Source organism: Coccidioides posadasii, chromosome 3 (assembly GCF_018416015.2).
Source record: "Coccidioides posadasii str. Silveira chromosome 3, complete sequence".
Classification (NCBI taxonomy): domain Eukaryota; kingdom Fungi; phylum Ascomycota; class Eurotiomycetes; order Onygenales; family Onygenaceae; genus Coccidioides; species Coccidioides posadasii.
Window position 1 is genome coordinate 1,105,285 of NC_089409.1, and position 27,784 is coordinate 1,133,068.

The following is a 27,784-nucleotide window of genomic DNA, read 5'->3' on the forward strand; positions in this document are numbered from 1 at the left end:
CCGCACCAGCCCCTCGCGCATGGCACGTTGCACCGGCATGATTGACGCCAGAGACTTTCTTTGTCCGGTGTCGGCATGTTAAGGCTGTTTGAAAACCGCCCTTGCTACGAGGGGGTTACAATAGCGCAGGGGAGGGATCACGACAAGAAACGTGAAGTGGCGATCAAAGCCACGAGGGATGACTGCTGACTCCAGAGACAGTACATCGTTAAGTAATTTTTTCGTACCCGCGAGATTAAACTCGATGGCTATGACCAGGGATTGTTTTCGATGAGAGACACACGCCGATCAGCATGGGTGCGATAACACGGTGTCGTATCTGTTCGGCGCATGTCCGTCTGCTGACTTAAGCGTCCGCTAGGCTTGGCGCCGACCTTCTCGCTTCCACGCTGGCGGAAAGCTTTGGGAATTGGAAGTACAGAGTCAAGCATTGGAAATATGGGATTTGATCCCAGAACGGGATCCAAGCTGCTCATTTATACGGATCGCCGCTGAGGTGGGGACCATATGCAAGGTACGCATTCTGGCTCAATGCTCGAACTTCACATGGAAATCAAAGCAGCAGGCTGCTCAGGTGAAAACGTGACGAGATAGCTGGAATGATGCTGTAGGTGCATTCATGAGACATGTAGTACTGTACAATTATGAGCATGATGATAATCTCAAACGAAGACGATGACAACCCCAAATCCCCATTCCAAACGCAGCAACGCCTTTTGTTCGAAGCCCAAGTAGCATGCCAAAAAAAAAAAAAAAAAAAAAAAGAAGAAAGAAAAAAAATCATATGTGACAAGTCAGAATTAAATCGCAATCAGCTAAACAGCATCATCGTTGTGTTCGGGGCTAACCCAGCCAGCAGCGGATCACCGATAAACCTCTGAACTCTCTTCGATCGGTCCTGTAGAATTATTTCCTCAGCTTCCCAGCGCTTCCTTTGCATCTCCTTCTCCTTCAGCTTCTTCGCGCGGCTACCAAACCAAGAATCCTTTGCAGTATTCATGTAGTCCAACTCTTCCTGCTCCGCTTTCACGACAAGCTTCCTAACCATTTTCTGCCAGTTATCCAGACCCGTTCGTAGGCAGTCGTGACAGCGTTCTTCGTCGGAGGAATATTTCATTCTGTAGGTGTGGGGACCGGCTTCGGTTTCGTCTAACTGCAAGAGTGACAGCTCCGCAAGATCAACTGCGTCGCGGGTCCATGCGAGGCCACTTTCCTGTGAAGAAGAAGCAAACATGATTTCGCCAATATAGATCATCAAACCGGCTTCATCGCAGGCTGTGGAAGCAGATCGAAGTGGTTGCTCATTTCCTGTAATGGTAGGGATAGGATAGGGAGGTGGGAAGAGCCAGGAGGATATAGTTTCGGAAATCTCAGAGATCGCAGACTCATCTTTTGGCGAGCCTTTATGCTCTGGTGTAGGTGCCTGGGGAAGGTTTCGACGGGCTCTCAGAACGGATAGGAATATAGATAGTGCGGGGGCCAAGTCGCCCTGCCGGACCCTGTGGACGCCAAGAGCAGTCATAGCACGTAACACATTATCGGTGACATATTTGTTTCCATCATCTTTCAAAACACCGGTCTTCATATCAACGACCTCAGTTGGGTCCACGGAGACTCCGGATGCAGCAATATCCATCGCCCACTTATACATATCCTCCGCGGTCTCTTTGAGTCCTTTGAAGTCAAGCCAATCCGCATAAGCCAAAGCCGCGTCAAGTCTTTGATTCGTCTGAAACCCTTTCGTCGTGAGGATCTTCATATAATACACCTCCGGACTATCGTAAGCAGGCCGACAATTTTCCTCCTTCAGAGTCTGGTTTCCACCCATAGGACGCGGCTTCGGGTTCGGATTCGACGGACCAACAACATATTCTGCCGGCGCAGCAACGTCCAGCTCTTCATCGTACATCCATCCATCCAGTTTCTCCGCCGCTTCAGCCGCACCTATCAGCGCTTGGAAATATCCCATTTTCCACGACTCACTCATCTCTCCAATGTCATATCCCGTTTTTCCAATGCCCTCAATCAAGAACGCGCCGTCACCCTGCTCCTTCAAGCCTTTCCCGTCAATCTCTGGATTCTCCATCCGCTCCAACAACTCCGTATAGAAATCCCCAACTTTCCTCCACGGAGTGATCGCCTGCCCCACAGACTCCGGATTCTGCAACGCCCGAGCAGTGCGCAGGAGCCAGCGGCTATACGTCGTGAAATCCGGGGGGGTGGGGAACTTGCGCTCGATCTTCTCCTGCTGTAGACCGAGCCTGATCACGTAGAGCAGTACCATGACAGCATAGGCTGTGATGGCAATTTTGATGCCTTCGGTGATCTTCTTGCGGCGTTCTGTGCTAAGAAGACGGGGATTTAAACTGCGGCTAGCATGGGAAGGGGACAGCCGGACAACGGGTGAGTGGAGGAATGGCAGTTGCGGTCGGTTCGCGGGTGGAGATATAAGGAGGAGTTGGGAGTTGCTAGTGAACATGCGGGGCTTCGGGAGGGAGGCATGGTTGCTTGGAGGTCTCAGTGGGCGTATTAGGCGTGGTATCCGCCGTAGATATAGCTGTGGAGGCATCATTCTGTCTCAATGGTGGATGCCTCTGAAAGGACATCAGCAAAAATCGAAATCTGACGTTGCAGCCCGACAGTTCAGTGTGGAGGCATTTTGGGTTTGCACCGTTTGCACTGCATGCACGAGCCACACTGGACAATTCCGGAGGATTGATAATCCGAACAGCTATACTTCTACGGGTTAGATCTGGTGGGTCTCGTAAGGCCAGTTTCGAACTTCCAACAAGCGCCACCCGCTCTAGCCTCCCCGTTCCTGAGAAAGCCACGTGAAAATTTTTTACAGAAGATTAAAAGACTAACTAGTTGAGAGATTCCTCACAAAACAACATGACATTTGATCTTGCTAAACTCATGATATTTAGTCTAACTTTCAAAAACCCGATCATGCAAAACGGCATATCAATTGTGTACAAAACGTTCTATCCGGGTATTTCAGCCGTAACTTTGTAGCAACTCCGAACGATGGTCCTACAGGGGGTAACTTTCGCACTCAGTTCGGGGCTCTTCAAGCCTTTTCCAAGAATCCCTGGCTCTCGAGCAACAGGATAATTTCGTGGACGGCGCTGCGCACGGTTTGCTTCTCAATATCGACGGTGATATCCGGCTTCTGGGGGGTTTCATATGGGTCATCAACACCGGTGAAACCCTTGATCTCACCTCGTCTGGCGCGGGCATAGACACCTCTCTTATCGGTCTTTTCGGCGTACTCGAGCGAGGTTGCAACGTGGACGAGGAAGAAGGTCCCGGCAGAGGAGATAGTCTCGCGAGCTTGTTGTCTGCTCTCCTCATAAGGAGCAATTGGTGCGGCGATGACGGCAGCACCGGCCTTGGTAAGCTCAGCAGCAACAAAAGCGATACGCTGGATGTTCTTGTGGCGGTCCTCTCTGGAGAAGCCGAGTTCAGCAGAAAGTTCGTGTCTCACGGTATCGCCGAGAAGAAGAGAGACGGAGCGTCCGCCTTGCTGGTTGAGAGTCACCTGGAGGGCACGGGCAATCGCGGCCTTGCCGCTGTTCTGGTAACCAGTGAGGAACACTGTGAAACCTTGTTTCGATCGAGGAGGATTGGACTCCCGGAGGACCTTGACAACCTCTGGGTAGGAGAACCACTCGGGGATGTGGGTACCAAGGCGTAGGCGCTTGCGAAGCTCAGTTCCACTGATATCCAGCGTCTTGACGCCAGCGGGGATCTCGTCTCTTGGCTTATATTCATCGGTGTCGGGAAGGTAGGTGAGCTGCTGGAATTCAACAACTTCGATTCCAAGCTCATGTCTGTATTTCTCGACGGCGTGCTGGGCATCATAGGGGCCATAGAACTCTTCACCCTTGGAGTTCTTTCCTGGACCAGCATGGTCACGACCGACAATGAAGTGAGTAGCACCGTGGTTCTTGCGGATGATTGCGTGCCAAATGGCTTCTCTTGGGCCACCCATGCGCATGGCAAGAGGAAGCAAGCCGAGGACGGCCATTCCGTTGGGGTAGCGGGGAAGGAGAGCCTCATAAACTCTCACTCGGGTGAAGTGGTCAATGTCACCGGGCTTGGTCAATCCAACAACTGGATGGATAAGAACGTTCGCCTGGCGCGCACGGGCAGCACGGACAGTCAATTCACGGTGAGCCCTGTGCATGGGGTTTCTATGTTTCAATTAGCATTGAGGTTGCAGCATTTAACTGACGATAGGAAAGCCATACCTGGTCTGGAATGCGACAACTCTGGTCCAGCCGAGTTTGTCGAAGTGCAGGCGCAACTCTGCGGGAGTGACTAAATGAAAATTAGCAGATGGCCCTGCAAGCGGTTTGAGGGTGCGTCCTTACATCGAAGACCGACATAGTCGTAGTGGTTCAATTTGTTGACGGCCTCAACTTTTCCTCCAATGTAGTACTCATTGGTCTGGTCGTAGAGATACTTGACGGCAGGGTGCTCAGGGTCTCCTCCAAAGACCTCCTTTGCTTCCTTCTGCCTATTATATTGTCTCAGTATGCCGTGGCATGGTCGAAGGAGCTTTTGTTCAAATGCTTCACGAGGAGACGGAAAAGACTCACTTGTCAGGTTGGTAGATGTCATCGATGGTCAGGATGGCCAAGTTGCGATCATCTCGGAAATCTCTCAAGGTCACACGAGAACCGGGCTGGAGCCCAAGACCGTCGATGGTCTCCTTGGAAGCATCCAAGGTGATGGGGATACTGAAGAGGTTTCCATCGGCGAGACGAACGTTCTCAACAACACTGCAGGACACCGCAGTCAGATCATCACACTTACAAGGACAGGGATTAACAATGAAAAGATGGTTTGACATACCCATTGTAGTCCTTCTCATTCATAAACCCTGTTTAGCATTTTACGCCCCACCATTAGCTTTTGTGTTTCCATTTGTGCACAACATCATCGCATATGCGAACGGCTGATCCCCAGGGGGGTGGTTTTAAGGAAAAAAAGGAAAAAAAGTGGCGGGGTGTATACCTTCCAAAGGACTGAAACCTCCGTTGAGAATCAATTCCAAGTCGCAGAGATGTCTCTCGGTGAGGAGGAGAGCGGGCAAGGTTTCGGCCTCGGCCTCGAGCTCAGCGTGTCTCGGTGCATCTCTAGCGAGGAGGTCCTTAAGGATACCGCCGTGTGGTGGATTGGCCATTGCTGCAGAATACACTCGGTTCTTGATAAAAAAAAAAAGCTTAAGGTTGGATGAATCGAGATCTGGTAGAGACGAGGCAGGTTTATGAAGAGAGGAGAGCGTTGAGAGCACCGATGGAGGAAAAGAGGAGAGCTGGAGAAAAGAAGATGAAAAAGAAAAGAAAAGCGAGAGAAACAAAGCAGGCGAAGCTATGATATATGTTCTAGAAAAGTAGCTCTGGGGAAAGACAGAAAGTTACGACCCATGGCAAGGCTCTGTCGTCGTCAATTCAGACCCTGATGACACTATTTCCTCTGACCCTGGGGTGGATACGCCCTCTCCATGAGGGAGCATCGACAATGCATCGGGTTTGAGCTAAGGGACCGAACTAGGTTCTCAAAATCACTCCCAACCATTCCCCCCCTCAAGGTACGAAGTAGTATCATCTGTCCTTCTCACATAACTCCATCGGTGGTCTTCCAGGGAACAAGGGGACAACAGGCCAATGGCTGGATCGGGTGCCTGGGTGTGTTGGAGATGAAGGCTGCTTCAGCTTGCAGAGGTATGATGTAACCCGGTCAAACCGCGACCCCAGACCAAGGCCGACCGCCGACGATCTCGCTCCCGTGAAGCAAGTCAGTTAGCTGGCTGGGCGGGCAGTGGGCGAACCTTCGAACCCGCCCCCGATTTTCAGAAACGAAAAAGAGGCCACACTGCCCGAAGTAACCTCTCTGACCGTAAGCTTCAGTTACATACATGACTCGGGTCGATAGATAATCAAACCGGACGCAGATTGGAAACGTGCCTGACCCCTGCCAATATAGCGCACAGATCTTAGCAAGCAATCTCATGCTGGCTGCTGAGTTTCAGGAACGTTTCTTATTTCCACGCGGATCGACGAAACTAAAAATGCCCTCGCCGCATGGGCTACCGTCACCCTGAAGAAAAATTGCGTGATCGGCGTCAGGCTGGCATGGGTGGTTTTAGTTCGCGACTTGTCAAGAGGACCTAACTTCGCTGCCTCGATCCTCACATTTTTCTTTCTTTTTTTATCGATTAGATTGTGGAGTAAAGTAATAGTTGCTTGAATTGACCTGAGGAATCCTTTTGGCATGGCTGGCATGGCTGTTCACTACGCACCCTTGTGCTTTTTATTTTTATTTTTATTTTTTTTTCCCTGTGTTTGATTTATTTTTGTTTGACCATAGGCATCGTATCGTATGTCGGTAGCTTTATCGGTTCGAATGTCAATTATTGCCGAGTACCCTGAGACGTCTCTATAATGATGTTCCTAATGAGCAATGAAACTGCTGCTGATACGGTTCCATACGAAGCGCAGGCTGGGCGTTCTGCTTGATGCAGCAACTGTGAGAACCTTGTCTCTTGGAGCGGGCGCATCGGCTCTGAGATAAGGCTGCCGCGTCATAGCTGGTCAATTGGGGGGGGGGGGGGTGGTGTTCAGATCGCTGCCAGCTGAAGGGTCATAGTAAGAACAAGTCTGGAAGCGACAAAGGATCTAGACAGGTTCCTGAGAAGTAGACAAGGGGTGAACTATTTTAATTTATGCTATGGTGCAACTATGTAACATGGGTTGCTGAGGGTGTGAATAATCTATTTGATAGAAACATTTGAAGCAATCAGACTCAGGGGTAGTCGCAAAAGAAGAAGAATAAGAAGAATGAGAAGAAGTAAAAAGAAGAAGCTGAAGAAGAAGAAGAAGAAGAAGAAAAGAAGAAAGAAAAAAGACAGAACGAAACAACAGGAGATCTATAACGCCGATTCCGCAGGAGCAAATCATGATAGTAAACATGTAAAAACACAGGGAAATTCCATAAAGCACATTTGCACATGACCCAACCGCCGCTTCAACTACGCCTTGTCCGCGCCTTGAAGAGCTTGGTCCAGTGCTTCCTGCTGCCTCTTCATCTCTTGTTCTCGAAGGAACTGTGCGTACTTCGATCGGGGGTTGTGGATGCCGCATTCCGTCTTGGCCTGACCCTTCCATCGACCGGCACGCTCGTCTTCGCCCTCTTTCACGGGTTGTGTCGAGTGCCAGTCTCCGACGCTCTTGTAGCCCCGGTCGAGAAGTTCGTTGTACGGAACATTGTGGGTGGTGATGTAGTCCTTGACTTGCTGGAAGCCCCAGTTGGCAAACGGATTGATTTTGATAAGGCCAGCCTCATCAACCTCGACGATATTAAGGTCACCGCGCTTTCCTCCTTGGCTTCGACGACGGCCAGTAAGCACTGCGCTTACTTGGAGTTCCCGATAGGCACGCTGGGCCGGTTCGACTTTGGCGAGCCAGTCGTACAGCTGGTCGTTGGTCTCCCACAGTCGGTCTCCGTATTTCGCAGCAAATTCATCAGCAGTTTCGGCGCCCTGTGGCTTGTAGACATGAATGCTAAGGCTTGGATATCGCTTCCGGACCCGCTCAACCAGAGCAAGAGTTTCGGGGAAGTGATAGAGTGTGTCGAGAAAGATCAGATCAACAACCTGCGGTCTGGGAACATCGAGTTTTGAGAGCATATCAATTGTGACCAGACCAGTCAGTCCAAAGGCGGTGGTTTGATAGAGTCCCGGAAGGCTGGTGATGCACCATCTCAAGACATCTAACGAGGAAAGTCAATAGAGGGCCCAGTTTACCATTGGGAGACACCCGCCGAGGGCCAAAAGAAATAGACGGCTCATACCTTGGGGTTCGAGAAACTGAAGCTGCCTGTTCAAGAACTTCAAATGGGGCTTCGTGAAGACGAGGTCCGGAAGACTAGGCTGGCTCGAGTCACCACTGACATAACCAGACTCTGCTTCTTTGATATCGCAGGTGTCCGTGTCCGAGGGGTACGTGGAGTGGACAGAGGCAGGCATGATGAATCCAACGGCAGACGAGAAGAGGCTGAACAGTCTGCCGAAGGGGTGGGAGGAGATGAGGGAAGTTTGGGCGTTGGACTGAATCTTGGCGGTGTTATGGGCGAACCAAAGGACCGAAGCCTCTGGTTCTTTACTGACTAGAGAAAGGGTTTGGGGATGGGGATAGAGTGGAGATTGGCCACTTGTGACAGAAAGTAAAATCTAGGCAAAGCAGGCAAGACAAAGAAAAGGAGGGAGAAAAAACAGTTTGTAGAGGCACGGAAGGACAGGAAGTGCGCTCTACTTCAATGATTTCATGCACAATTCAGGATATCAGGGAAGGGGGACTTGGTGATTACCAATCACGCAATCTGTGACCCTCCTGTAAAGACACCTTCCTGGGAGGCAGTATTAATCTTACACAATCCCCTGAATCCTTACACCCCATGCTGGAAACATATTTCTGGCTGGGGGAGGACGCACTGTTGCGCTGGGGGCGCAGCTAGGGTCTGATGTGGTGATGGCCAGTGAAAATCACGCAATCCTTAGCGCGGGCGATACCCGAAGGAGTAAGCAAAAAGAATCCATAAAGAACATTCTGCAGGTTGGGTACGCAGATGGCTGTTACCGTGCCCGGTCTGCCTCAAGTTTCCCCAGTTCCCACCGGCAATCCATGCACGGTGGAAGGTTGAAGAAAGTGCTTGCAGGGAGGCGTGGTCAGCGGTAGGATCCCTGACACTGCCAATGCGTCTGACCAGCACAGCCAAGAGGATTCTCGGCTTCATGTTCGGGGGGCGGATCAGCAATTTCGGCACGAGGGCGCAGACCTGGTCGATAGATACACGCCCAAATGACACACATGCAATCTCAAACAAGCAAAAAGGCTGCAAGCCGGCAGCTCGAGCAATGTAACCGTCCGCGACGATCGACGTCGTCGAGCGCAGGCGATCCCGAGGCCGGCGGTGCAGGGATCCGCACCTTAGTCATGGGCGCAGTGCTGAGTCAGATCCGGGATCGGGAATTCCTTTTCGCCGGCACGTGGGGGTTTACATAACCCGGTGGCGAGAAGAAACGTTTCGTGCGCATAACCGGTGCAGGCGCCCGGGGGGGGGGAGGAGGAGGGGAAAGCGATAGCGCTAATCTTGCAAAGCTTCCCTGAATGGCCCTCTTTTTTTTTTTTTTGGTTTTACCCTATTTTACGTTGCGCTTTTATGGAATGGGGGTGCAGCAGCAGCAGCAGGCCTGAATAATCAATAAGTAACATCAATTCCAGCTCCCGAAATATTCCCCAGACTAACTAACCCGCGCGACCTTGCGCTCGCTGCCCGAAGAAACTTGCCCTTCCGCATCACCACCACCACCGTCACCGTCCTCTCCCCGAAGTTATCCGCGGGGGCGTGAAGAAATGGCGAGCACTCCCCTCCCTTCCCGCGAGGGACGCCCCGTATTACGGCATAGCTCGCTGTCTGGCGGCTCTTTCATCCTGGACCACCAACAATACAAGCCATCTCCCTCGGGACCCTCCGGTTTCAGCAACCTCCTGCGCAGCACTGGAAATGTTCTTACGGCCCCACTTGTTCTCAATGGCAGCCTGTCACAGGGCAAGGACGCGCGAGTCAAGGAGAGTGGGATCGTGCATTCGATTTTTAGCAACTCGCTCAGCTCCTTGCCCGCAGATACACCCAAGCTGGTTGCCACGATATTCTACAAGGCCTCGCAGCCAGTGCACCCGCATATCCACCCGGATTCCTCTAGGCAGCCACACTCTCTCCGGGATTTACCAGCCCCGTCCGTGCCCGAAGGCTCTGCCCCGACGCAGAATGTCGAAGAGCTTCCACGCGAGCCCCCGCCACAGGAACCCGAGCCTCTGGATCATCTGTACGGCCCGTATGTGTCGCAATTATGTCTTACCAATTTCCTGCAGATTATGGAGGATCTCTCCACCCCGTATCACCGCATGAGCAGCTCGCATAGATGTCTTGATAGCGAAGATCAGCCACGCGTGGTCGAGGTCACAATCTGCCCGCCGCCCAGTCCAGATTATCTATCCTTTGATGATATGCGCAAGCATGAGTTTATATGGAGATTTGAACGCGAATGGAACGTTGAAGTAGTCCTCCAACAGGAATCAGTGTTTAGGCGCCATAAGCGGCTCGCCGTGTTTGATATGGATAGCACTCTAATAAAACAGGAAGTTATTGATGAAATCGCCAGGTTTATCGGTGTGGAGAAAGAAGTTTCAGTACGTCGACGTAGAGTTTCTGTCTCACGTCCGATATTGAAACTGACAGGGATAAACAGGAAATCACTGCACGCGCCATGAATGGCGAACTCGATTTCTCGGCCTCTCTGAAAGCGAGAGTTAGCTTGCTCAAAGGAGTTCCAGCCGACGTATTCGAGAAACTAAAATCTATTATTACGATCGCACCCGGTGCCCGTGAACTCTGCCGTGCGTTGAAAAGGCTCGGGTTCAAGATGGCGGTGTTGAGTGGCGGTTTTCAGCCGTTGGCCGAGTGGCTTGCAAAGGAACTCAGCCTTGACTATGCATTCGCGAACCACGTACGTTGAAACAGGTTACGAAACCTGGTCAATTGGGCTGATAGTTATTTTTACAGCTCGTGTCCGACGACTCCACCCAAACTCTCTCAGGCACATTGTCTCCCAACCACCCAATCATCGATGCTACGCAAAAGAGGAACCTCCTACGCACAATTGCTGCTGACAACGATATACAGATATCGCAGACGTTGGCAGTAGGAGATGGCGCCAATGACCTGCTCATGCTTAATGAGGCGGGGTTGGGGGTGGCCTGGCGCGCCAAGAGCAAGGTGCAAATGGAGGCACCAACGCGACTGAATGGAGAAAGTTTAGTTGACATCTTATATCTGATGGGTCTAAGTGAAAGAGATATTAAGGAGCTGATTAAGGAGTAAGCCCAAGGCTGGCGGATGATCAGAACCGCAAGTCGCTTGGCTTGCAACATTTCCTACATGGATCCTGGCCCCGGTTTCTTTTGGGAGAGATACCTGGTAGGTGCAAGGGGCAGGGTTCGCAAAATCAAACAGTACAATGAAACATGATACCAACCATTTTTTTTGGCTATTGATTATGTGCATCATTATTAATTTTTTTGGGAGGGAATGAAACAGAAAAAAATTGAATTTGGATAGTCACAAACCATCTTGTTGAAGTTGGTAAGGGAGCTGTACCAGGGTTGAAGCCAAAACAATGATTCCAACTCCTAAACGCCGGTGGCCTTCCCTAAAAAAAAAATAAAAAAAAAATTTTTTTTTATCTGACTATTGCATCGGGAGTCACATTCGGTACATTCGTACTCTCGGGGCCTGTTGATTCGGCTCGTCTCTTCTTCAGGACGTTCTCGATAAACGCTTCGCCAGCCTTGTAGCTGCTTCTCACCAACGGCCCACTCGCGCAATACAGGAATCCCATCTCCAGCGCTCGATCCTTCCACAATTCGAAGACGTCCGGCCGTACGTATTCGTGCACTGGCATATGTCGTTTCGTGGGGCGCATGTACTGTCCGAAGGTCACAACGTCGACGTTAGCGGCTCTCAACTGCCGAAGAGCGTCCCACATCTGCTCTTCCGTTTCTCCTAGCCCTAGCATCATCGACGTCTTGGTGATGAGTGATGGGACAGCTGCCTTCGCAGCCTTCAACACCCGTAAACTCGTCTGAAAATTTGCCCGGCGGTCACGGACGTGCGGAGTCAGTGCCTCTACGGTTTCGACGTTATGCGCATAAACATCTAGTCCGGACTTTGCCATGAGTGCAACCATCTCCAGATCACCAGCGTAGTCTCCCGTGAGACACTCAACCAAAATATTTGGCGCTTTCTGCTTGATCCTTATCACCGTCTCCGCGAAATGTCTCGCACCACCATCTATCAAATCGTCTCGATCCACAGTCGTCAAAACCACGTATCCCAACCCCCATCGCGACAGCGCTTCCGCCGTATTTTCCGGTTCATGAGGATCCAACGGCGGAGGAGTCTTGGATGTCTTCACACTGCAAAATCGACAAGCTCTTGTACACGTATCTCCCATAAGCATAATTGTAGCCGTAGCAGCCGATTTCGAGCTTCCACCCCAACATTCTGATATATTAGGACACCGGGCTTCTTCGCAAACAGTATGCAAGCCGAGACCACGTAAATCATTCTTAATACGTTTGTAATTATTCGAATCTGGGATAGAAGTCTTGAGCCACGATGGCAAACGAGTGATTTCTTTCTTTTTGCCCTTGGGCCCGACGAGCGCCGTTTTTAACGCATATGCTTCATTGGGGTCTAGGATGCGGGCGTCGTCTCTATTCCCTCCAGAGAGAAAGTCGGAGAATGAGGGACCGGCGTTTAGTTTGTCTCGAAACGATGTCTGCGGTCTTTTAAGGAGAGCAGATGAAGAGGATGCGCTCGAAGAACTAGGGATAGCTGGGTCTGGAGATGTCGTCGTTGCATATGCTCTGGATGCGGCAGTGCGGAGCGAAACGGCGGGATTACCGAAGCACTTTAGTCTGCCGGCACAAACTGCCATGATTGAACTTGGAGACGAGCACTCCGTAGATTTAATGAATATGGGAATCGGAAAACGCGTATCTAGATAGCCCTGGGCCTTTTCTCGATTGAAAACCGTGTTCGTCGTCCAGTCACAAATTGTTGTTCGCGAAATTGCTGAGCTCCGATTCGAAGCGCGCGGAAAATACTTGTTCCAGGGGGTTCCCCAACGCAACGTTACCTATTTGGTATCGCGCCAACCGTTCAAATATCTACTCCGTGGAGTATGCTCTTTCGTTTGAGAATTACTCCGTACAGCGTCAAGTAAAATGACCCCAGATGGCGTAGTTCGTACATCACAGGAAGTAGAAACGCGCGTTGAAGGTGGTGGACAGCGGATGATCGATAATCCGAAACCGAGAGAACTCTGTGCAAACAATGCAAACTTCTTTCACCTTCAACTTTTGCGACGGAATAGGTGAACGTCGGCGGCGCTCCTTTAACCACCTCGCACATCTGAAGTCTGCACTGCTGATCCGGAGTTGTAATGCTCTCCGAGAGTTTTGTTGCGTCATTACTGACATCCAATGCCCCCCCGGCGGCCTCCTCGTCGGTTCTCAAAGATGTCGGTATCTGCACCTACGAATTCCAGCCAAATTCTTCCATACGCGCGACCTTGAAGAAAAGCTCTACAGATGCCAATTGTTTAGCCGTCAGTGCCTCACACATATTTGCTGCCCAGGTGGGCAAGGCTGTGATCCATGTGTATAGCCGAGAACGGGGAAACCAAGAAGCCACGATCCCATTTCCCGAACGGATACGCAGCATTGCAATTGCGGGTAAAGAGACCGAGGGAGCTGCGGTATTGGTACTAGGGACCGAAGGCGGAAGGCTAATCCTATGGGAGGTGCGATATATTTCAAGGTTTACATTTATCCAGGAAGGGCCTTGCTGACGTTTTGTATCAGGTATGCACCGGACGACAAGTTTCTACCCCTGCAGCGCATTTGCAACCCATTACCTCCCTGGTCGTTGACCCGACGAATAACTTCATCCTATCCGGCTCCGAAGATGGAAGCATACACGTGTGGTCGCTACCCAGCCTGATCTCCTTCTCGAAACCCCATTCTGCTGGGCAAAACCTATCCCCTTCTAATTCGCCGATTCACACTATTTCTAGCCACTCTGCGGCGATCACAAGCATTGCCGTTGGACATAGCTCTAATAGGAACAACATTGCTATATCCGCTTCCAAAGATAAGACGGCAATTGTCTGGGAATACCGAACAGGAAAGATACTACGGACATTTCTCCTCTCTGGAAACCCACTCTGCCTTACGGTTGATCCCGCCGATCGAGCGTTTTATGTTGGTTATGACGACGGCAGCACCCAGCTCATTGACTTCTTTACGAACCCTTCTACCCAGCACATTCTTTATGATGCTAGCCAGCAGCAAACTCCTTCCCAGTTATCCGCCAGTGACCGGTGGCTGCCACCCTCGACAGATCTTGGAGCTGTAGAATGCCTTACACTATCGTATGACGCAACCAACCTTCTTTCGGGGCACAGGGGTGGTGCAGTGGTTTCCTGGGATGTCGCCAAAGGCAGATTCGCATCCACTGTCACCACATTCAATTATCCAGTCACCAATCTACAGATGCTTCGACCGGTCGGACTACCAAAATCTGGCCACAGAATAACCGTTCATAATGTTGTCAAGCCGCGATATGATCCCGAGCTTTCGAGTACACAGTCTCTTGGAGATGCCGTTCCCGCAAGTTACTCATTTACTGCCCATTTCACATCATCTTCCTTGCCTGACGCTTCATCAATCGCCGGGGATGAATTTACAGCTGCCCTTGCCCATCAATTCTTTCCAAATTCTCTGATATCCGAAGGTCTGGCGGAACTACGTGCCCTCCGCACAGCCCCAGTAAGCTCGTTAACGCAAAACCAAGTCCAACTTAGCGGACGATCACACTCAGAAGACCAGTCACGCCTCTCCTCCCTCGAACAAGAAGTTGAAGCCCTCAGACGCCAGCTCTCCGTCCACGAATCCACCCGTGACGCCAACATAACTGAAATTGTCAAGCTTCGGACGTATGCCACTGGCCTTGAAGATTTAACCAATGAGCTCCTCGACGAGCGCGAGAGAGCAGAGCAGTTAAAGCTGAAGAGGCAGGGCGGGAAAGAAGAGAAAGCTCTGAAGCGTAGAGAAGCGTGGTTTGAGGCTGAGAAACGGGGAAAGAATGGTGACGTGGTCATTAGAAAAATGGAAGAGGAAGATGATGATGAGAACACGAGTGGAGGCGATGAGATGAGCAGTGAGGACTAAGAAGGCCTGAAAGGAGGCAGTGCAATTATAGAGTACATACGGTTCCTAATTTTGGCGGATTCGCTTCTTGGACAGGCTTTGATTCTCGGGTAACAGGTGTACAATAGGCTAAACGGCGTTAGGATGGGTGGATGGAAAAAAAGTGATACAAGGGAATCAACATGATGAAAAGGGTAATCCCAAATGAATAGACGCCCCGTTGTCCTGGTAATACTCCAATTCAAGCCATGATCGTAATCTTCGAAATTTGCATAAAATATTCCGAATCCGGATCAGATCATGTGTCTATCCAAAAACATGGTCTGATTGGTGTCATAGGGCCCCCGGGTAGGCAAAGCGGTAAGTATTGCTTCAGCAGCCGGCACACCCCGTAGATCGTTCCATTCCCAGTTAGGTGCCCTTGCTCACGGCCACCTCCCGCAGCCCCATCAATCCTAGCCAAACCGCTTCTTCGGTCCGAATCGTCCTACTCCCCTGCCCCGGCAGCACATCTACCCAAAAATCAAATAATTCTCCAACTTCTCCGGCCCCGATCCCCTTCGCCGCCAGCTCTTTATCGGCCTTTGCAGCCGTCTCTAACCCTGCCACGCCCCCGAAAACAAGCAATAAGTGCTTATATTGCGGAATTTTCTCCGGGTGTTGTAAAACGTGGGCAAGCGGCAGGCCACGCTCCGACGTACCGAAGGACAAGTCGTACCCACCCTCGAATGGGCATTCGGTGAATACAGAGGATAGTGACGTGCAGCGACGGATTGAATAGCCCCAGTAATAGCCTGCTTCTTCGCGAGGGGTAGACGGTGCTACCGGATCGGCGCCGTCGGAGTAGTCTTGGGTTTTGAATTTGAGGGTTAAGCGGGTGTGAGGTTGGATAGAAAGATTGGGAATGCGGACTGGCTCTGGGATTCCTGTGTTCACAAGGGTAAATGTATTATTGGACGAGCAATTTTCATGTTCTTCCCCTCCCTGCTGGTTTCGCTTGGACTTCTTGCTTTTCTTCTTTTTGTTGCTTCTCTCAGACGGGCCATCTTCTGCGCCATAGTTATCGCTCGGTATCGTAACTCCTTCACGATATTCGCACCATTCGTTTGCCCTGATATGATGTGGCATGTCCAAACTCGGTAATGTCCCCGCTGTTCTCAGATTAGGGTGCATGGGGAACAAATCCCTCCGTAGATGCGGCGGTGTTTCGAGGTAGGAAAGCACATGTGCTAAAAAGTGTGACGGATCCGAGAACGCTGTGTACTCATTTTCAGCGCGGGAGCGATGTCCAGACTGTTGCGACTCCGGCTCATCTTCAAATATGATGATTTCATCGACGCAGAATACAGCTAATGCGCGGGCGATGGAGCCGACAAGATAGGTCTTTTGATCATGCGATTTTGCGCTTCACGAAAGAATTTATGTCAGAATTGTAAGAAGACTAGTTTCCATCTAGGTAGATATAGTCAACAAGAAGACATACTTTGCAATAATACTGCCAGGGAGAGCGACGCTTAGCGTATGTGATCTCCCACCCTGGGGTTTGAATACGGCAGTTGGCCTAGATGTGTCTGGTATATCTCCATTAGTCTCTGAATTCACATCGTGAGAGACTTTCCGCTTCTGTAGTAAGTCTAGAATTAGTCATTGGCGAATTGCCATCATACGACGCATAGGAACGTGGTCTCCAGACCTTCGATTTATGCATTGCTAAATCAACGCTTAACTACTCCGTACTGGTTCAAGAGTGGAGATTTAACAAGTAGGGAAATATCAATCGGCAAAATCGGCTTGGCCAACGCTTTTATATGATTTGCAGAGATTGAAATTAGAGTGAATTGCAAGTTCTTGAGCTATGATTCTAGACCACGAAGGGGGAACAATGTCGATCTAACTTTATCACGTGATAACCCAAGCCCTAGTTTGTATAGCATCTAACCAAGCGGGGGACAACACTCCTAGGGGGAACCGTCAAGGACATCGTCAGCGTGTTATTAAGTAGGCTATTACATACGGCAGCTATGTAATATTCTGAAGCAGCGCCCGTAATCGAATTGGTCGATTCATTGGCCATTCTTTCTTAAGTCGGAGATATCGGACGGGCGTTCAGTAGTTTGTTGGCTCCATGGGTTCATCCACTTGACGGTTTCCCAGCCGAGTTTCATTCACGATCTTCACACCAGCGCTTGCGCCTAGTCTCTCTGCTCCTGCCCTAACCATCTTCACGCAATCTTCGATTGTCCTTATGCCGCCACTGGCTTTCACCCTGGTCTCCGATTGTAAGCTGTCACAGACAGCACTCATCAACGAAACATTTTCAATACTCGCACCAGGACCGTTAAAACCCGTACTGGTCTTCACATAGTCTGCACCTGCGAGACTCGAGAGTACGCACCCGGCGATAATCTCATCTGCGGTCAACTGGGATGTCTCGAGAATGACCTTCAAAATCGCGTCCTTTGCAGCAAGTCTCACCGCGCGAATATCCTGGAATACGTCGGTATAGCGTTTTTCGCTGAGCCAAGGGTAGTTCATCACCATATCCAATTCGCTGGCTCCATTCTGCATGGCACGTTTCGCCTCGCTCACTTTCTGGTCGGTTGAATACGTCCCTTCATGGAATCCAATCACACATGTCACTCCAACTTGGGTTCCTTGAAGATATTGAACTGCCCGAGAGACATAGTCCGGCCTGACACATACGGTTGCAAAACCATATTCTTTCGCTTCAGCGCACAAGGCGTCAATTTGAGACTCGGTGGCGGAGAGCGAGAGCTGGGTGTGATCAATTATCTGAGCAATTGAAACAACCTCAGGGGCAGGGTAGCATAATAGTGGAATAGGATATTGAAGTGTAGCTTTCTTTCCTGAGATGAGCAAATCCCATTCCTCGTTGTTGAGAGACGACATTGCAGTAGATGATCTGCGGCCTGCCAAGCGGTTATATTCGTTCGTAGGGAGTAAAAGATTAGGAGCCTCCGTGATTAAGCCCCAAAAAACTGTAATATCTGAAAGAGCACTTGTAAATTTGATTTCTTGACTGCGCACAACGGACTCTGTGGTGGTGATCGAGATCTGTTGGTGGTGGGAAAAGACAGGTCCATCGGGGGGGAAGAGAGGCGTTTAAATATTCTCTCCCACATGACTATATATGAACGCATCTCTGTGCTCCTTCGAGCATCAATATCCACCCAGCTGAAAAGGAGGCGGCTATCGGACATTCCAGCGGAGAATATGCATCCGGAGCCACAGCCTTCAAAATGATCAAGTATCTAGCTTCTTCAGCTCCATTGATTACAGACCCATGTTACTAGCTTGGTAAAAATTCCCTGTTATCCTTGTCATCTCTTACATGAATACTAGCATCAACATATCTCACTGTCAGTACATCATGATCAAAGTGGACCTGACTGATTTGCATTGCCCTCTTGGCTCCCTGCTTCTTGGTATCTATCACGTTCTCCACACGCTCCCATTTCAGGAGGCAGATAAAACATTCCTTCGCAACCAATCAAGAACGTATCCGTATCAATTGTTCCTCGTCAATTCCGCACAATTTTCAATTTAACCGCCATAGCTACCGGCAGTGTTACAGCACCAACTACGTAAACCCGCAAATGAGGTTTGTAGCAGTGACACGGTGGCCGGTAACCTTGATGCGGACGTCAATATCGATGCTCGTATTACCATATTTGGACTGGTGCGAAGTTGCCGACGTGCTGTGGGACTTGCCGGCTTCGTTGGTTTTCCTAGATATCGGTCAATTTTGAGCCTATGCTGGTGTACTTAGTACGTTCGAAAAGGTTTCACCGGATTCTTCGGGCGGTCCACAGGTCAAACCCCGTAGTTTACAACAGACGGTGAACGGAAGGAAAGGTCATCGGTTGGACTCACCGGGTAGTATCAAATGCACCTTTTCGGCTGCTGCGTCGATGGAGCCTCGTCAGCTACCCGCGAGGCGTTCCGAACTGCAGCAACTCCTCTCGATATCCCGACGGGTTGGAAATTACCCGGCCCAGTATTCCCACGACGCTTGTGCTTGTGCTCGATATACCATGTTGCCAAATGATTTGATAACAGCTGAATCTCAGGACGTTCGGAAAAAGATCCATCGGCTCAATAGCCTCGCGGGATGGGGTAGCTGAAATTACCGCGGGATTCTGCTTGCAGGTTTCAATGCTGACCTTTCGTTAGCGTCCCCTCGGGAGGTTCAGAACTGCACGTCTTTTCGAGTAGTTTGGGATGAACAAAGAATATGTCTTTGTGATACCCAAATTCGACCCGCTGTTGGATCGTGTATGCATGGGAATGAATATAGGAGCTGCCCCGGCGGGAGTCTGCATATAAACATGTCCCGCGGTGAACGCGAAGTCGGTTGGAGAAGATGCAATTGTTCTCGGTGGCGTCAAAAAGGAGATACTTCTTGAAGTTGGTCCTGTTTAATACTCAACCAAGCAAAATCCAACAAAAGCATATAATTTGCTTTTTCTCTTGAGAAGAAAACTAGTTCCAAGCCTCACAGTAGTACAGAAACGGCGATCAGAGCTAAAGAGGCAAGATCAATATGTCTAGAGTTACCGGTCTGGCGACATGCTGACAGTCAAAATGTTGAATTTGACATCCGCGCCAGTTTGAATGAGAATCAACGAGGAAAAAAAAAACAATAAAAAAGAAAATAAAAATAAAAATAAAAATAAAAAGAGGGAGCCCCCTTAAGGCTTGGCAGTGAGCTGGGCGGCTGCGTAGACATTGTGCACAGTAGTCGAGGCGTATGCGGCCGCCTGAAAATAGTTGACGATACCACCATGTGTAAGTATTCTGACTGATCCGTGAAGTGACCTTGTGCTTAACCTCTTCTTCACTAGGACCAAACTATTCATCTCGAAATTAACCAGATGCTGCCTCTATAGCAATACTGCCTGACCAAACTGCAACTTCAATTCAGCTTGGGACACAAAAACGCACATAACGTCAGTAACTGGCGCGAGCGGTGATTCTGACTTTGGGCAAGACGGGCACCTTTACCTGAAGTGGCCCTCCGATCAACCCTCTTGTATTGACATGTTGGAGAGGAGTCTTGCCAGTTACACAGTCAGGATACACTGTGCAGAAACATCTCTTGAAACCCTGTTATTGGAACCTCTGCAGGATAAGTCCAGCAGCAGCCCAGAGAGGTCATGCAAGGAGCTCTTTCCGTCAAGTCACTGAGAAACAGATGATTCACGAAATTTCAACCGTATGTGCCAAGCCACCTCTTGATGGAAAAAGAAATGCGTCGAGGTTGATCGTCAACAAGGCGGCAAATCCTGCACCCTTCCGCTCAGTCCGCAAATATGCCCCTGAATGTGCTCCAGAAAAAGGCGGACGTTCGCCTATTGATTAAAGACCCAACAGACAGCCGTAGTTTTGGGATTGTAATAGAATTATTGCCCGGCAGCCGTGTTGCACCCGGCGGAAAGGCAAATACATTTCCGCGTTTTGCACAACAGATTGTTGATTTGTATAACAACAACCCTTCCGAATTTCTAGGATGCGCAACTTGATTCAAGCTCAATAGAAAGGTACAGAGCATATCCAATGAGCCCTTTAGGCAATCCAACTTGTATGTTCAACCCTAGCGGAACCCTGCAAGGAGCCAGGCAGCAAATCCGCTATTGTCATGGATCGAAATCAAGTTTGATATAGCAAGAAAACTGACTCGGGTATGAAAGCCAAAAGCAGAAGACGGAAATCGCGTAATGATGCGGAATCCAGCTTGAAACATCAGCCTTTTTTTGGCCTACACACACGGGCCAACTTTTATCCGCATCAAATTGTGCTAGCAATGCGGATCCTCTACTTCCTTTCCATCCTGTGCCTCGAACCTCCGCTGCGGGATCTCAATAGTATATCTGAGAGTCGTCGGAGGGTTCGAGAAGGTTGGGTCTTATTCTGCTTTTTTGGCCTTATATAAACTCCCAAAGACGCTATTATTTGCTTTTAAAAGCCTCTGGGGGCAATCAAGTTCCACTAATGTTCCCTTATCAAAGACAGCAACTTTGTCATAGCAGAGTATTGTGTCGACCTATTATAGAATTAATCCATGAGCGAATGTATATGATACATTAAAGAAAATATACGAGGAATAGAGCCTCCAGAGATGATTTCGAGTGAGAAAGGGAAGCCTTAGGAGAAATCCATGCAACTCACTCGATGTGCAATTGTCAATACGGTGAAGTCCTTAAACTCTTTCTTGACAAGCTTCTGCATCAGAAGATCCGTATCACTGTCAACATTACTAGTTGCCTCGTCAAGAACAAGAATCTTGCGGCCCTCCTTCCGGAGTATGGCTTGAACAAGTCGGAAGAGCTGCTGCTCTCCAGCGGAGAATGAGCCGGCATCCATTTTCCCATCGAGACCGCCACGAGCCTCGATAATCTGCCAAAGGTGCACTTTTTGAAGTGCATCCCGAATATCCTTGTCGGAAATACACCCGGAAGGATCGACGTTAAGGCGGACAGAGCCGTCTAGCGTGAATTGATCTTGAGGAATGGTGATAATCCGCGATCGAACTTCGTGCTGCGGAATTGTGCAAAGATCCACGTCGTCAATGATGATACGGCCTGCTGAAATGTCAAGGAGGCGGAGGAGAGTAAGAACCAGAGAACTCTTGCCACTGCCAGTACGCCCACAGATGCCGATCTTCTCACCAGGCTTTATCTGCATCGTGATGTTGCTCAAAGCCATGGTTACCCCATCATATGAAGCCGACACTGAATCAAAATGAATTCCACCCTTGCCTGGCCATGCCGCAGGGGGCTCCCTGTTCTCCCTGGGTTGATTTTCTGTTGATGTCGAAGCAATAAGGGATCTGACTCTGGCAATAGCTCCTAAAGATGTCTCAAGTGATGTCCAAGATGTAATTAACTTTTGCAGTGATTGGTTCAGCACGAGGATCGTGTTTAACGCCGCGCCTAAAAGACCGGGGCTAGTGCTATGCCTCAGAGAAAAGGCAAGAGAAACAAGAATGGCTGCTAATGCGGCCACAAGGAGGTCTAGAACTAGGTTCAACCATCGCTGGATGGAAAACAAAAGGTAGTACGGCTTCTGTGAAGCATCAAGGTGGCAGATGTTGATGTTCTTTGATGACTGCTGCCAACCGAATGCTCGGATGGTTGAGAGACCATTTAAGGTCTCCAAGAAGTGTGAATATATTGGACTTTTGGCTTCTAGGTCCATGTGACGAAGTTGACGAGAGGTTCTCAGGTAGACATTCTGAATTAAATAAATGATTGGCAGAGTAAAAGGAACCGTGAGAGCCATGTAGCTGGAACCTGTGCATACCAGTACAGCTTGGGCAACACAATTGCAAAATTCTTCCTCAATGCATGGTTAGCCCGTGATCCTGGTTTGTCAGACTGCTTGGAGAGGACGAACCAGCTGCGGTTTTGTTGAGCGCAATAGGCAAGTTGTTGTCGATTAGAGACATGTCTTGACTAAATCTATAGAGAAAATGGGTGAGAACCACTAAGACAACTTGCAGGTACTCTTGAACGCACCTATTCAGAGTAACCCCGGTATCAGTTTGCACAAAGAATGATTGCGGAGCTCTGTGCTATTAGTTTCCTGAAAAATTGCGGGTTTTAAGATGACCTACCTCATGACTGCTTCAAGTAAATTTTCATGGAGCCGAGCCGACGATTTCTGTAATATCTTGATGAAAGTCACCCTAACTCAGTTAGTCCTTATCCTCGCGGATTGAGATACTTGCACCTACCACAAATTTCCAGCGAGAAAGATGTCCGCCAGAATACACAACACCACATATATAGGAATGTAAATGTGAAGCTGATCGCCACCAGCTTTCACCCACAATACTAACCAAGCCCCTGTGAAGCCATAGTTAGTGGCATTCAAGCATCATAGATGAATTACACTCACGAGGAAACGCAATTGCAAAAGCATATCCGATATTAGCGATCGCAAATAGAGACGTGTACTTCCATCCAATCGATTTAGCATAGTACTTGTAAACCTCGATATCGCCCGTGCGCCGGACCAGATCTTGTTCAATGGTTGATAAGCCTGGTAATTCATTTGCGTCTTGACTTGATTGCATATCTTTCTCCACCAGCTGCGAGGGTTGCATCATAGTATCTTTTAGTACCTCTATTTTGGAGACTGTGGCGTCGCGCGCATCTTGGACAATACGACCCTGATCAAGAATGACTACATCATCTGCGAAAGGGAGGTGTTTGACTTGAAAAAAATGAGGTTAGGACGAGAAAAAAAAAGGAGCATTTAAATGTTGTTGACATACCAGAATGAGTGACAAGCACTACGGTGCTATTCAGTTTCCTCAGCAAGCCTTGGTTTCCAAGCAGCCTAGAAAAAACCATATCCTCTGTTGTCGCATCAAGGGCGCTGAACACGTCATCAAGTAAAATGATACCTCTTCGGGCATAAACAGCTCGAGCCAGCGCCTATCTTCAGCTCAGTACGTGTCACACAATTTGAAGTCAATTGCACGTACCAATCTCTGCCTTTGACCTCCGCTCAAAATAAGTCCATTATTCCCAATGATGGTATGGCTACCTTCTGGCCACATTTTAATATCCGCTTCTAAGCAACAAGTATATACCACGGTTTTATACCAGGCTTCGTCTACCGCCTGACTTTCGGATAGCCCACAAATCGATTGAAGGATAGACGTGTGGGTCAGCCATGGCTTTTGATGGCAGTAGGCCATTTGCTTCGATGCAACGGACACTGAGCCACTTTCACAAGGGAGTTCGCCTAGAATGGCTTTAATCAAAGTCGTTTTCCCAGAACCAACTGGTCCTACGACCATGACCAGCGACGAGGGTGGAACGGAGAGAGAAATATTATCAAGTGCAAGTGAAGCCGCCAGTGCAGGGCGAACAGTCACGTCCTTTAAACAGATTGCATTTTCCATGGATGAAACCGATGGATTTATATTTAGGCATTTTAGCTCGACATGTTTCGAAGAGCTATCAAAGGGGGACGGGGCAGTATCCGATAGATGTAGAGGGCCACTCCGATGATCGTTCCGACAGGGGAGGCGAAGGTAGTCCTGGATGCGCGTGAAGCAACCTAGGCAAGCACCAGTATGGGGGATCGCAACCATAAAACTTTCCGCTGGGATAGTCACGAGCGAAATGACAGCTAATGAAGTGAAAGCTTGTTCCGTCGAAAGAAGAGTCGAGTGTTGAATTTTGGCCTGGATAGTGAACGCGATAAAGGCTATGGCTGGTGACCAGATAGCTGGGGCCGTCGCTGTCCGCACCGTAAATATGGGGGGAAAATCGAGAGTCATCATTCTAGGATATTCCTCACCAAGTAAATTCAGAAAAAGAATGAGCCACATAAATCCGCCTGAAACGCATAGTTCGTGGATCCGCAAGTTCTGCAATGTAACCTCCAAGATCCTCTCAAGTCCTGGTTATATATAGCATGTCAGTGTCTGAAACTCATCTGGGGAACACATATTCAAGCTGACCCATCAGTTTGATAGCTTTGACAGAGTTAAGTGCAGACGCTGTCGTAGAAACACGCTCCTGAATCGCTTGAGTCCACATTTGTCGCTTTTGACCAATACGCTTCGCCACAGATGCTTGACCAAATGTGCAAACTAGTAGTCCGCTGATCAGAACTGAGACAGAAGAGATAGATGAAACGGGTAGTTACTTAAAGTAATGATGATTGGAACTACACAGTTCGCTCCCAGTTGCCTCTTCAAGAGCCATATACCGATGGCCATTTCAATTGTGCTTCCCCAAATCTCGTTGATTGGCTCCAGCGACTCCACGATATTTTCTATGTCTGCGGAAGTCAGTTGCGAACAGCCCACGATTATCAAATGTCCTCTCTGACCTGTTGACATCAGAGTTAAAGCTGCACCTTCAAATTGCAAACCATCCTGGATCTCTAAAGTGTGGTTATAGATGAGAGTAACCATTGATCCGCGGAACATAGTAATGATTCGAAAAACACGTTGCCGATAATGTACTGTGGCCAGCTGCATATTCGTATTAGCTTCTACTCGGTGGGCTAGGCTTAGCTTGACTCAACAGCTTTTCCAACATATACTAGAACCGTCGCACCAATTATGCCATATCCATAGTTGGTAGATCGCTGTGAATCCGGTTGACTGAGTAAACTGATAGAGCGACTGATCAGAAAAGGTTGTGCATAGTTAAATCCAACGAGTGCAAGGCGTGGAAGTAGGGTTAAGAGCCATTCTGAGAACAAGCAAGATGCTGCTGCAATTGCTAGCGCATGTCTCTTCTCCGAATGTCCTTCAAAAGCAGTTAGTGAGCTTGAGCTTTGTGTGGCGCGAATGCAGACTTACTATATACTTTCCACGAGCCTCCCATTTTCTCGTCCAGGACCCGAGAGTTGATTCTTTCATCGATGTTGAATAAATCGCCATAAGTCATAATCTTCCGGAAGCCGGTGATGAAGAGGTTATTAAGCCACCAAAGAAAGCTCCAATTGAGAATGCCACCAGTTGATTCTGGTGAGTAACTCTTGTAAGGCTCCTTCAAATAACCGATTTTGGATTGCGTTTCAAGGAGAAACAGCACGATCTTCACCACCAATGCGACTGTCTTGGTTACAGAAATGGGAAATTCGGATATTAGAAAGAGAGTTCGAATGTAAACAACGTCAAAAAGACCAGAAAACAAGAGAAAGGTAAGAAGTAAAGATGAAGGTTTGTATGACCTCCAATGCTCTACAAAGGACAGGAGCAAAATAACGAGCGAGTCGATAAATGATAGAGCGGCAGATGCAATAGACACCCCGGTTTGAACTGAGGCGACTGAGCTCCAGAGTACTACCAGCGCTAATTGAAGACCAATGTATGCGACGGCCATGACCTAAATAGGTTAGAAAGCAGTGCTCCTTTTTGGTAAATTTTTCTTCTCTGTTTGAGGACAATAGCAACGAAGGCATAAGTTCATTGATGTAGAACAATCATTTCTACTGTACGTACCACTTTAACCTTGAATACCGGGTGTGGCATAACTTTGACACTCGATCCGTACAGGAAGTAGACGCGCACAAACGCCAGGATGATCAGGGCAGCCGATGGCAGGATCGACAGTATGCTTTGCTCAAATACCAGAGTAAAATCAAACCTTCGGCAGCTCGCCGGTCCGAATCCATGATCGGAACAGTCATTGACAGGAATCCCCATAGCGAACAGCTTAACATGAGGAAACTGATAGCCGCCTACGAGCGAGTTGTAAGGTATATCTGCGAATGGGCTGGTGAAGTTTCACAAACCAAATGGAATGTAAAAGAAATGTTGAAGTAGTTACCCTCCATTTTAAAACTTCCTGCCTCGCATTCATGCGATGATGTCGCGGTGACGACGCTGATTTCTGCCTGATTAAGTTTTCCACTATTCCGTACTGAGTATGTGGCCCTTGCAGCTTTCGGGCCGCAACTTAACTTAGTTTTAGCCTCAAATTCTTCGCTCACGACGCTCGTTGAGCTATCCATGTATGTGGACTCCGTGCTCCAGGGCCAAAGTTGACCCTGACTGGCCTTCGCCAAGAGCCCGGTGAACGGCTAAGCCGGTATGACTGACATTGTGGGGTATAAGTACATACACGTCAGTCAGATCTTTTGGGTGTTCATTTAATCCCACTGAGCGTTTCCTCAGAACAAACCCCCCCTCCATCCAATACCTGAGAGCACAAACTTTCTTTATGATTGAGCACGGAATCCGACTACGTATTTATGTATGGATAGAGGTAAATGCTCGTCCGGAATCAGCCAGTCGTGTAGTTATGGCACTATTGGCCAACACTCTTCCCAGAAAAAGTGAATCCAAGTCAAGAGCTTCGGAATCCGATGCTGGATAACTGCAAGGTGAAGATTTTAGATATCAAAACAGGTACGGAGTACGGAGTACAAATTACGCTTGAACTTCTGAGTAAACTAACGAAGACCGTCGTCCTGCTCATCCTGTAGGTTGTAGGGATAAGTCACCAGCGCCGAACATGCAGGTAAGACCGCAGTACATCCATGGACGGATCTGCATTAAAATATCCGCGGCTTGGCTAACATAATTCACGTGTCCAGGTCTCAAATTTGGCCCGTGCATTATTGCAACTGATTGTCCAGAACGTGAAGCGTCTACAGCACGGCTGAGGCCAGGGGCATGCTTTCGAGTTTGGTATCACTCAGTACTCCCTAGGCCACCTCCGAGTTAGTTACTTACATAACACACCGTTTGCCACTTCGATTTCCTCCGCACCACGCTAGGCCGACAGCCCAGTTTGATATTCGAGGCCATGCAACCTTAGCTCTTGGCATAATGTCAAGATGGCTGAAGAATTGAAGGTGTCTACGATAAGCTTCTTATAATTTTGGGTTGAGGCCTACTCTGTAAATTGAAGATTATAATAGAAAGTACTGAAAAAATAGAGGTAGCAATCAACATCCAACATTCGTGTATGGGCATTGGCTTGGGGTTCAAATGTGTTCCAGATGTTGTTGACGCCAGTCTCCATGTAGTCAATGAATGCCCCTACCCTAGGTGGGCAGTATCTTCCTTGATCCAATCTGGAGCTTTCTCTCATCCCATCCCTGTATCCAGGGATGAGCGGAGGGAGCAAGCATAGAGAACGCCCGAACCTAGTGGTTCTGTAGTTCCTAGAGCTTCCGCGCATTCCTTGCAGGTCTCTACGGAGCAGTGCTTTGAGATATGAACAGGCCTGGCCGGTCCCTTCGCTAACTACTCTGTAAGCCTAATGTAGTTAATGAACATGAATGGTTCTCGGGCGAAATAGTTTACCGAAGCTGCAGCGGCCCATAAACATTGGTCATTATTTGTAGCCGCTCCATAAATTTATACCCCCACGTACCGGCAGCTGGTTCAACTGCGTTCATTAGCAACGAAATAATCTTGTGTGCTTTGAGCCTCGCTT

At 49.0% G+C, this 27,784-nt stretch overlaps 10 protein-coding genes across 10 annotated transcripts; 2 read left to right on the forward strand and 8 right to left on the reverse strand.

Moving 5' to 3' along the window:
- Positions 1-570: 570 nt before the first annotated feature.
- On the reverse strand, positions 571-2,572 carry D8B26_005291 (uncharacterized protein; the record flags this gene model as incomplete). The annotated part of the gene is made up of 2 exons (XM_003066494.2): positions 571-634; positions 849-2,572. The coding sequence occupies 2 exons, from the start codon at positions 2,570-2,572 to the stop codon at positions 571-573; spliced, it is 1,788 nt and encodes a 595-aa protein (XP_003066540.2).
- Positions 2,573-2,870: 298 nt separating this feature from the next.
- On the reverse strand, positions 2,871-5,846 carry MET3 (Sulfate adenylyltransferase). The gene is made up of 6 exons (XM_003066493.2): positions 5,023-5,846; positions 4,861-4,888; positions 4,605-4,787; positions 4,377-4,522; positions 4,254-4,323; positions 2,871-4,196 (listed from the first exon to the last, which is right to left on the reverse strand). Exons 1-6 carry the CDS (start codon positions 5,189-5,191, stop codon positions 3,071-3,073), a joined length of 1,722 nt encoding a protein of 573 aa, XP_003066539.1. The 5' UTR covers positions 5,192-5,846; the 3' UTR covers positions 2,871-3,070.
- An 817-nt stretch (positions 5,847-6,663) lies between these two features.
- Positions 6,664-8,922, reverse strand: D8B26_005293 (uncharacterized protein). Its single transcript, XM_003066492.2, has 2 exons — positions 7,861-8,922; positions 6,664-7,779 (listed from the first exon to the last, which is right to left on the reverse strand). Exons 1-2 carry the CDS (start codon positions 8,033-8,035, stop codon positions 7,040-7,042), a joined length of 915 nt encoding a protein of 304 aa, XP_003066538.1. The 5' UTR covers positions 8,036-8,922; the 3' UTR covers positions 6,664-7,039.
- Positions 8,923-8,978: 56 nt separating this feature from the next.
- D8B26_005294 (uncharacterized protein) lies at positions 8,979-12,679 on the forward strand. Its single transcript, XM_003066491.2, has 4 exons — positions 8,979-9,274; positions 9,349-10,259; positions 10,319-10,576; positions 10,633-12,679. The coding sequence occupies exons 2-4, from the start codon at positions 9,423-9,425 to the stop codon at positions 10,948-10,950; spliced, it is 1,413 nt and encodes a 470-aa protein (XP_003066537.2). The 5' UTR covers positions 8,979-9,274; positions 9,349-9,422; the 3' UTR covers positions 10,951-12,679.
- Positions 11,309-12,679, reverse strand: D8B26_005295 (uncharacterized protein; the record flags this gene model as incomplete). Its single annotated transcript, XM_003066490.2, has 1 exon — positions 11,309-12,679. Exon 1 carries the CDS (start codon positions 12,566-12,568, stop codon positions 11,309-11,311), a length of 1,260 nt encoding a protein of 419 aa, XP_003066536.2. The 5' UTR covers positions 12,569-12,679.
- A 385-nt stretch (positions 12,680-13,064) lies between these two features.
- On the forward strand, positions 13,065-15,006 carry IPI3 (Pre-rRNA-processing protein ipi3). Its single transcript, XM_003066489.2, has 2 exons — positions 13,065-13,435; positions 13,497-15,006. The coding sequence occupies exons 1-2, from the start codon at positions 13,076-13,078 to the stop codon at positions 14,862-14,864; spliced, it is 1,728 nt and encodes a 575-aa protein (XP_003066535.2). The 5' UTR covers positions 13,065-13,075; the 3' UTR covers positions 14,865-15,006.
- A 113-nt stretch (positions 15,007-15,119) lies between these two features.
- Positions 15,120-16,621, reverse strand: D8B26_005297 (uncharacterized protein). The gene is made up of 3 exons (XM_066124777.1): positions 16,537-16,621; positions 16,327-16,466; positions 15,120-16,248 (listed from the first exon to the last, which is right to left on the reverse strand). Exons 1-3 carry the CDS (start codon positions 16,549-16,551, stop codon positions 15,255-15,257), a joined length of 1,149 nt encoding a protein of 382 aa, XP_065980858.1. The 5' UTR covers positions 16,552-16,621; the 3' UTR covers positions 15,120-15,254.
- Positions 16,622-16,783: 162 nt separating this feature from the next.
- On the reverse strand, positions 16,784-17,849 carry D8B26_005298 (uncharacterized protein). Its single transcript, XM_003066487.2, has one exon. The coding sequence runs from the start codon at positions 17,751-17,753 to the stop codon at positions 16,950-16,952; it is 804 nt and encodes a 267-aa protein (XP_003066533.1). The 5' UTR covers positions 17,754-17,849; the 3' UTR covers positions 16,784-16,949.
- Positions 17,850-21,008: 3,159 nt separating this feature from the next.
- D8B26_005299 (uncharacterized protein) lies at positions 21,009-24,162 on the reverse strand (the record flags this gene model as incomplete). The annotated part of the gene is made up of 7 exons (XM_066124778.1): positions 21,009-22,198; positions 22,260-22,432; positions 22,480-22,551; positions 22,600-22,711; positions 22,764-23,081; positions 23,143-23,305; positions 23,356-24,162. The coding sequence occupies 7 exons, from the start codon at positions 24,160-24,162 to the stop codon at positions 21,009-21,011; spliced, it is 2,835 nt and encodes a 944-aa protein (XP_065980859.1).
- A 737-nt stretch (positions 24,163-24,899) lies between these two features.
- Positions 24,900-26,043, reverse strand: D8B26_005300 (uncharacterized protein; the record flags this gene model as incomplete). The annotated part of the gene is made up of 3 exons (XM_066124779.1): positions 24,900-25,141; positions 25,195-25,723; positions 25,840-26,043. 3 exons carry the CDS (start codon positions 26,041-26,043, stop codon positions 24,900-24,902), a joined length of 975 nt encoding a protein of 324 aa, XP_065980860.1.
- Between the last annotated feature and the right edge of the window lie 1,741 nt (positions 26,044-27,784).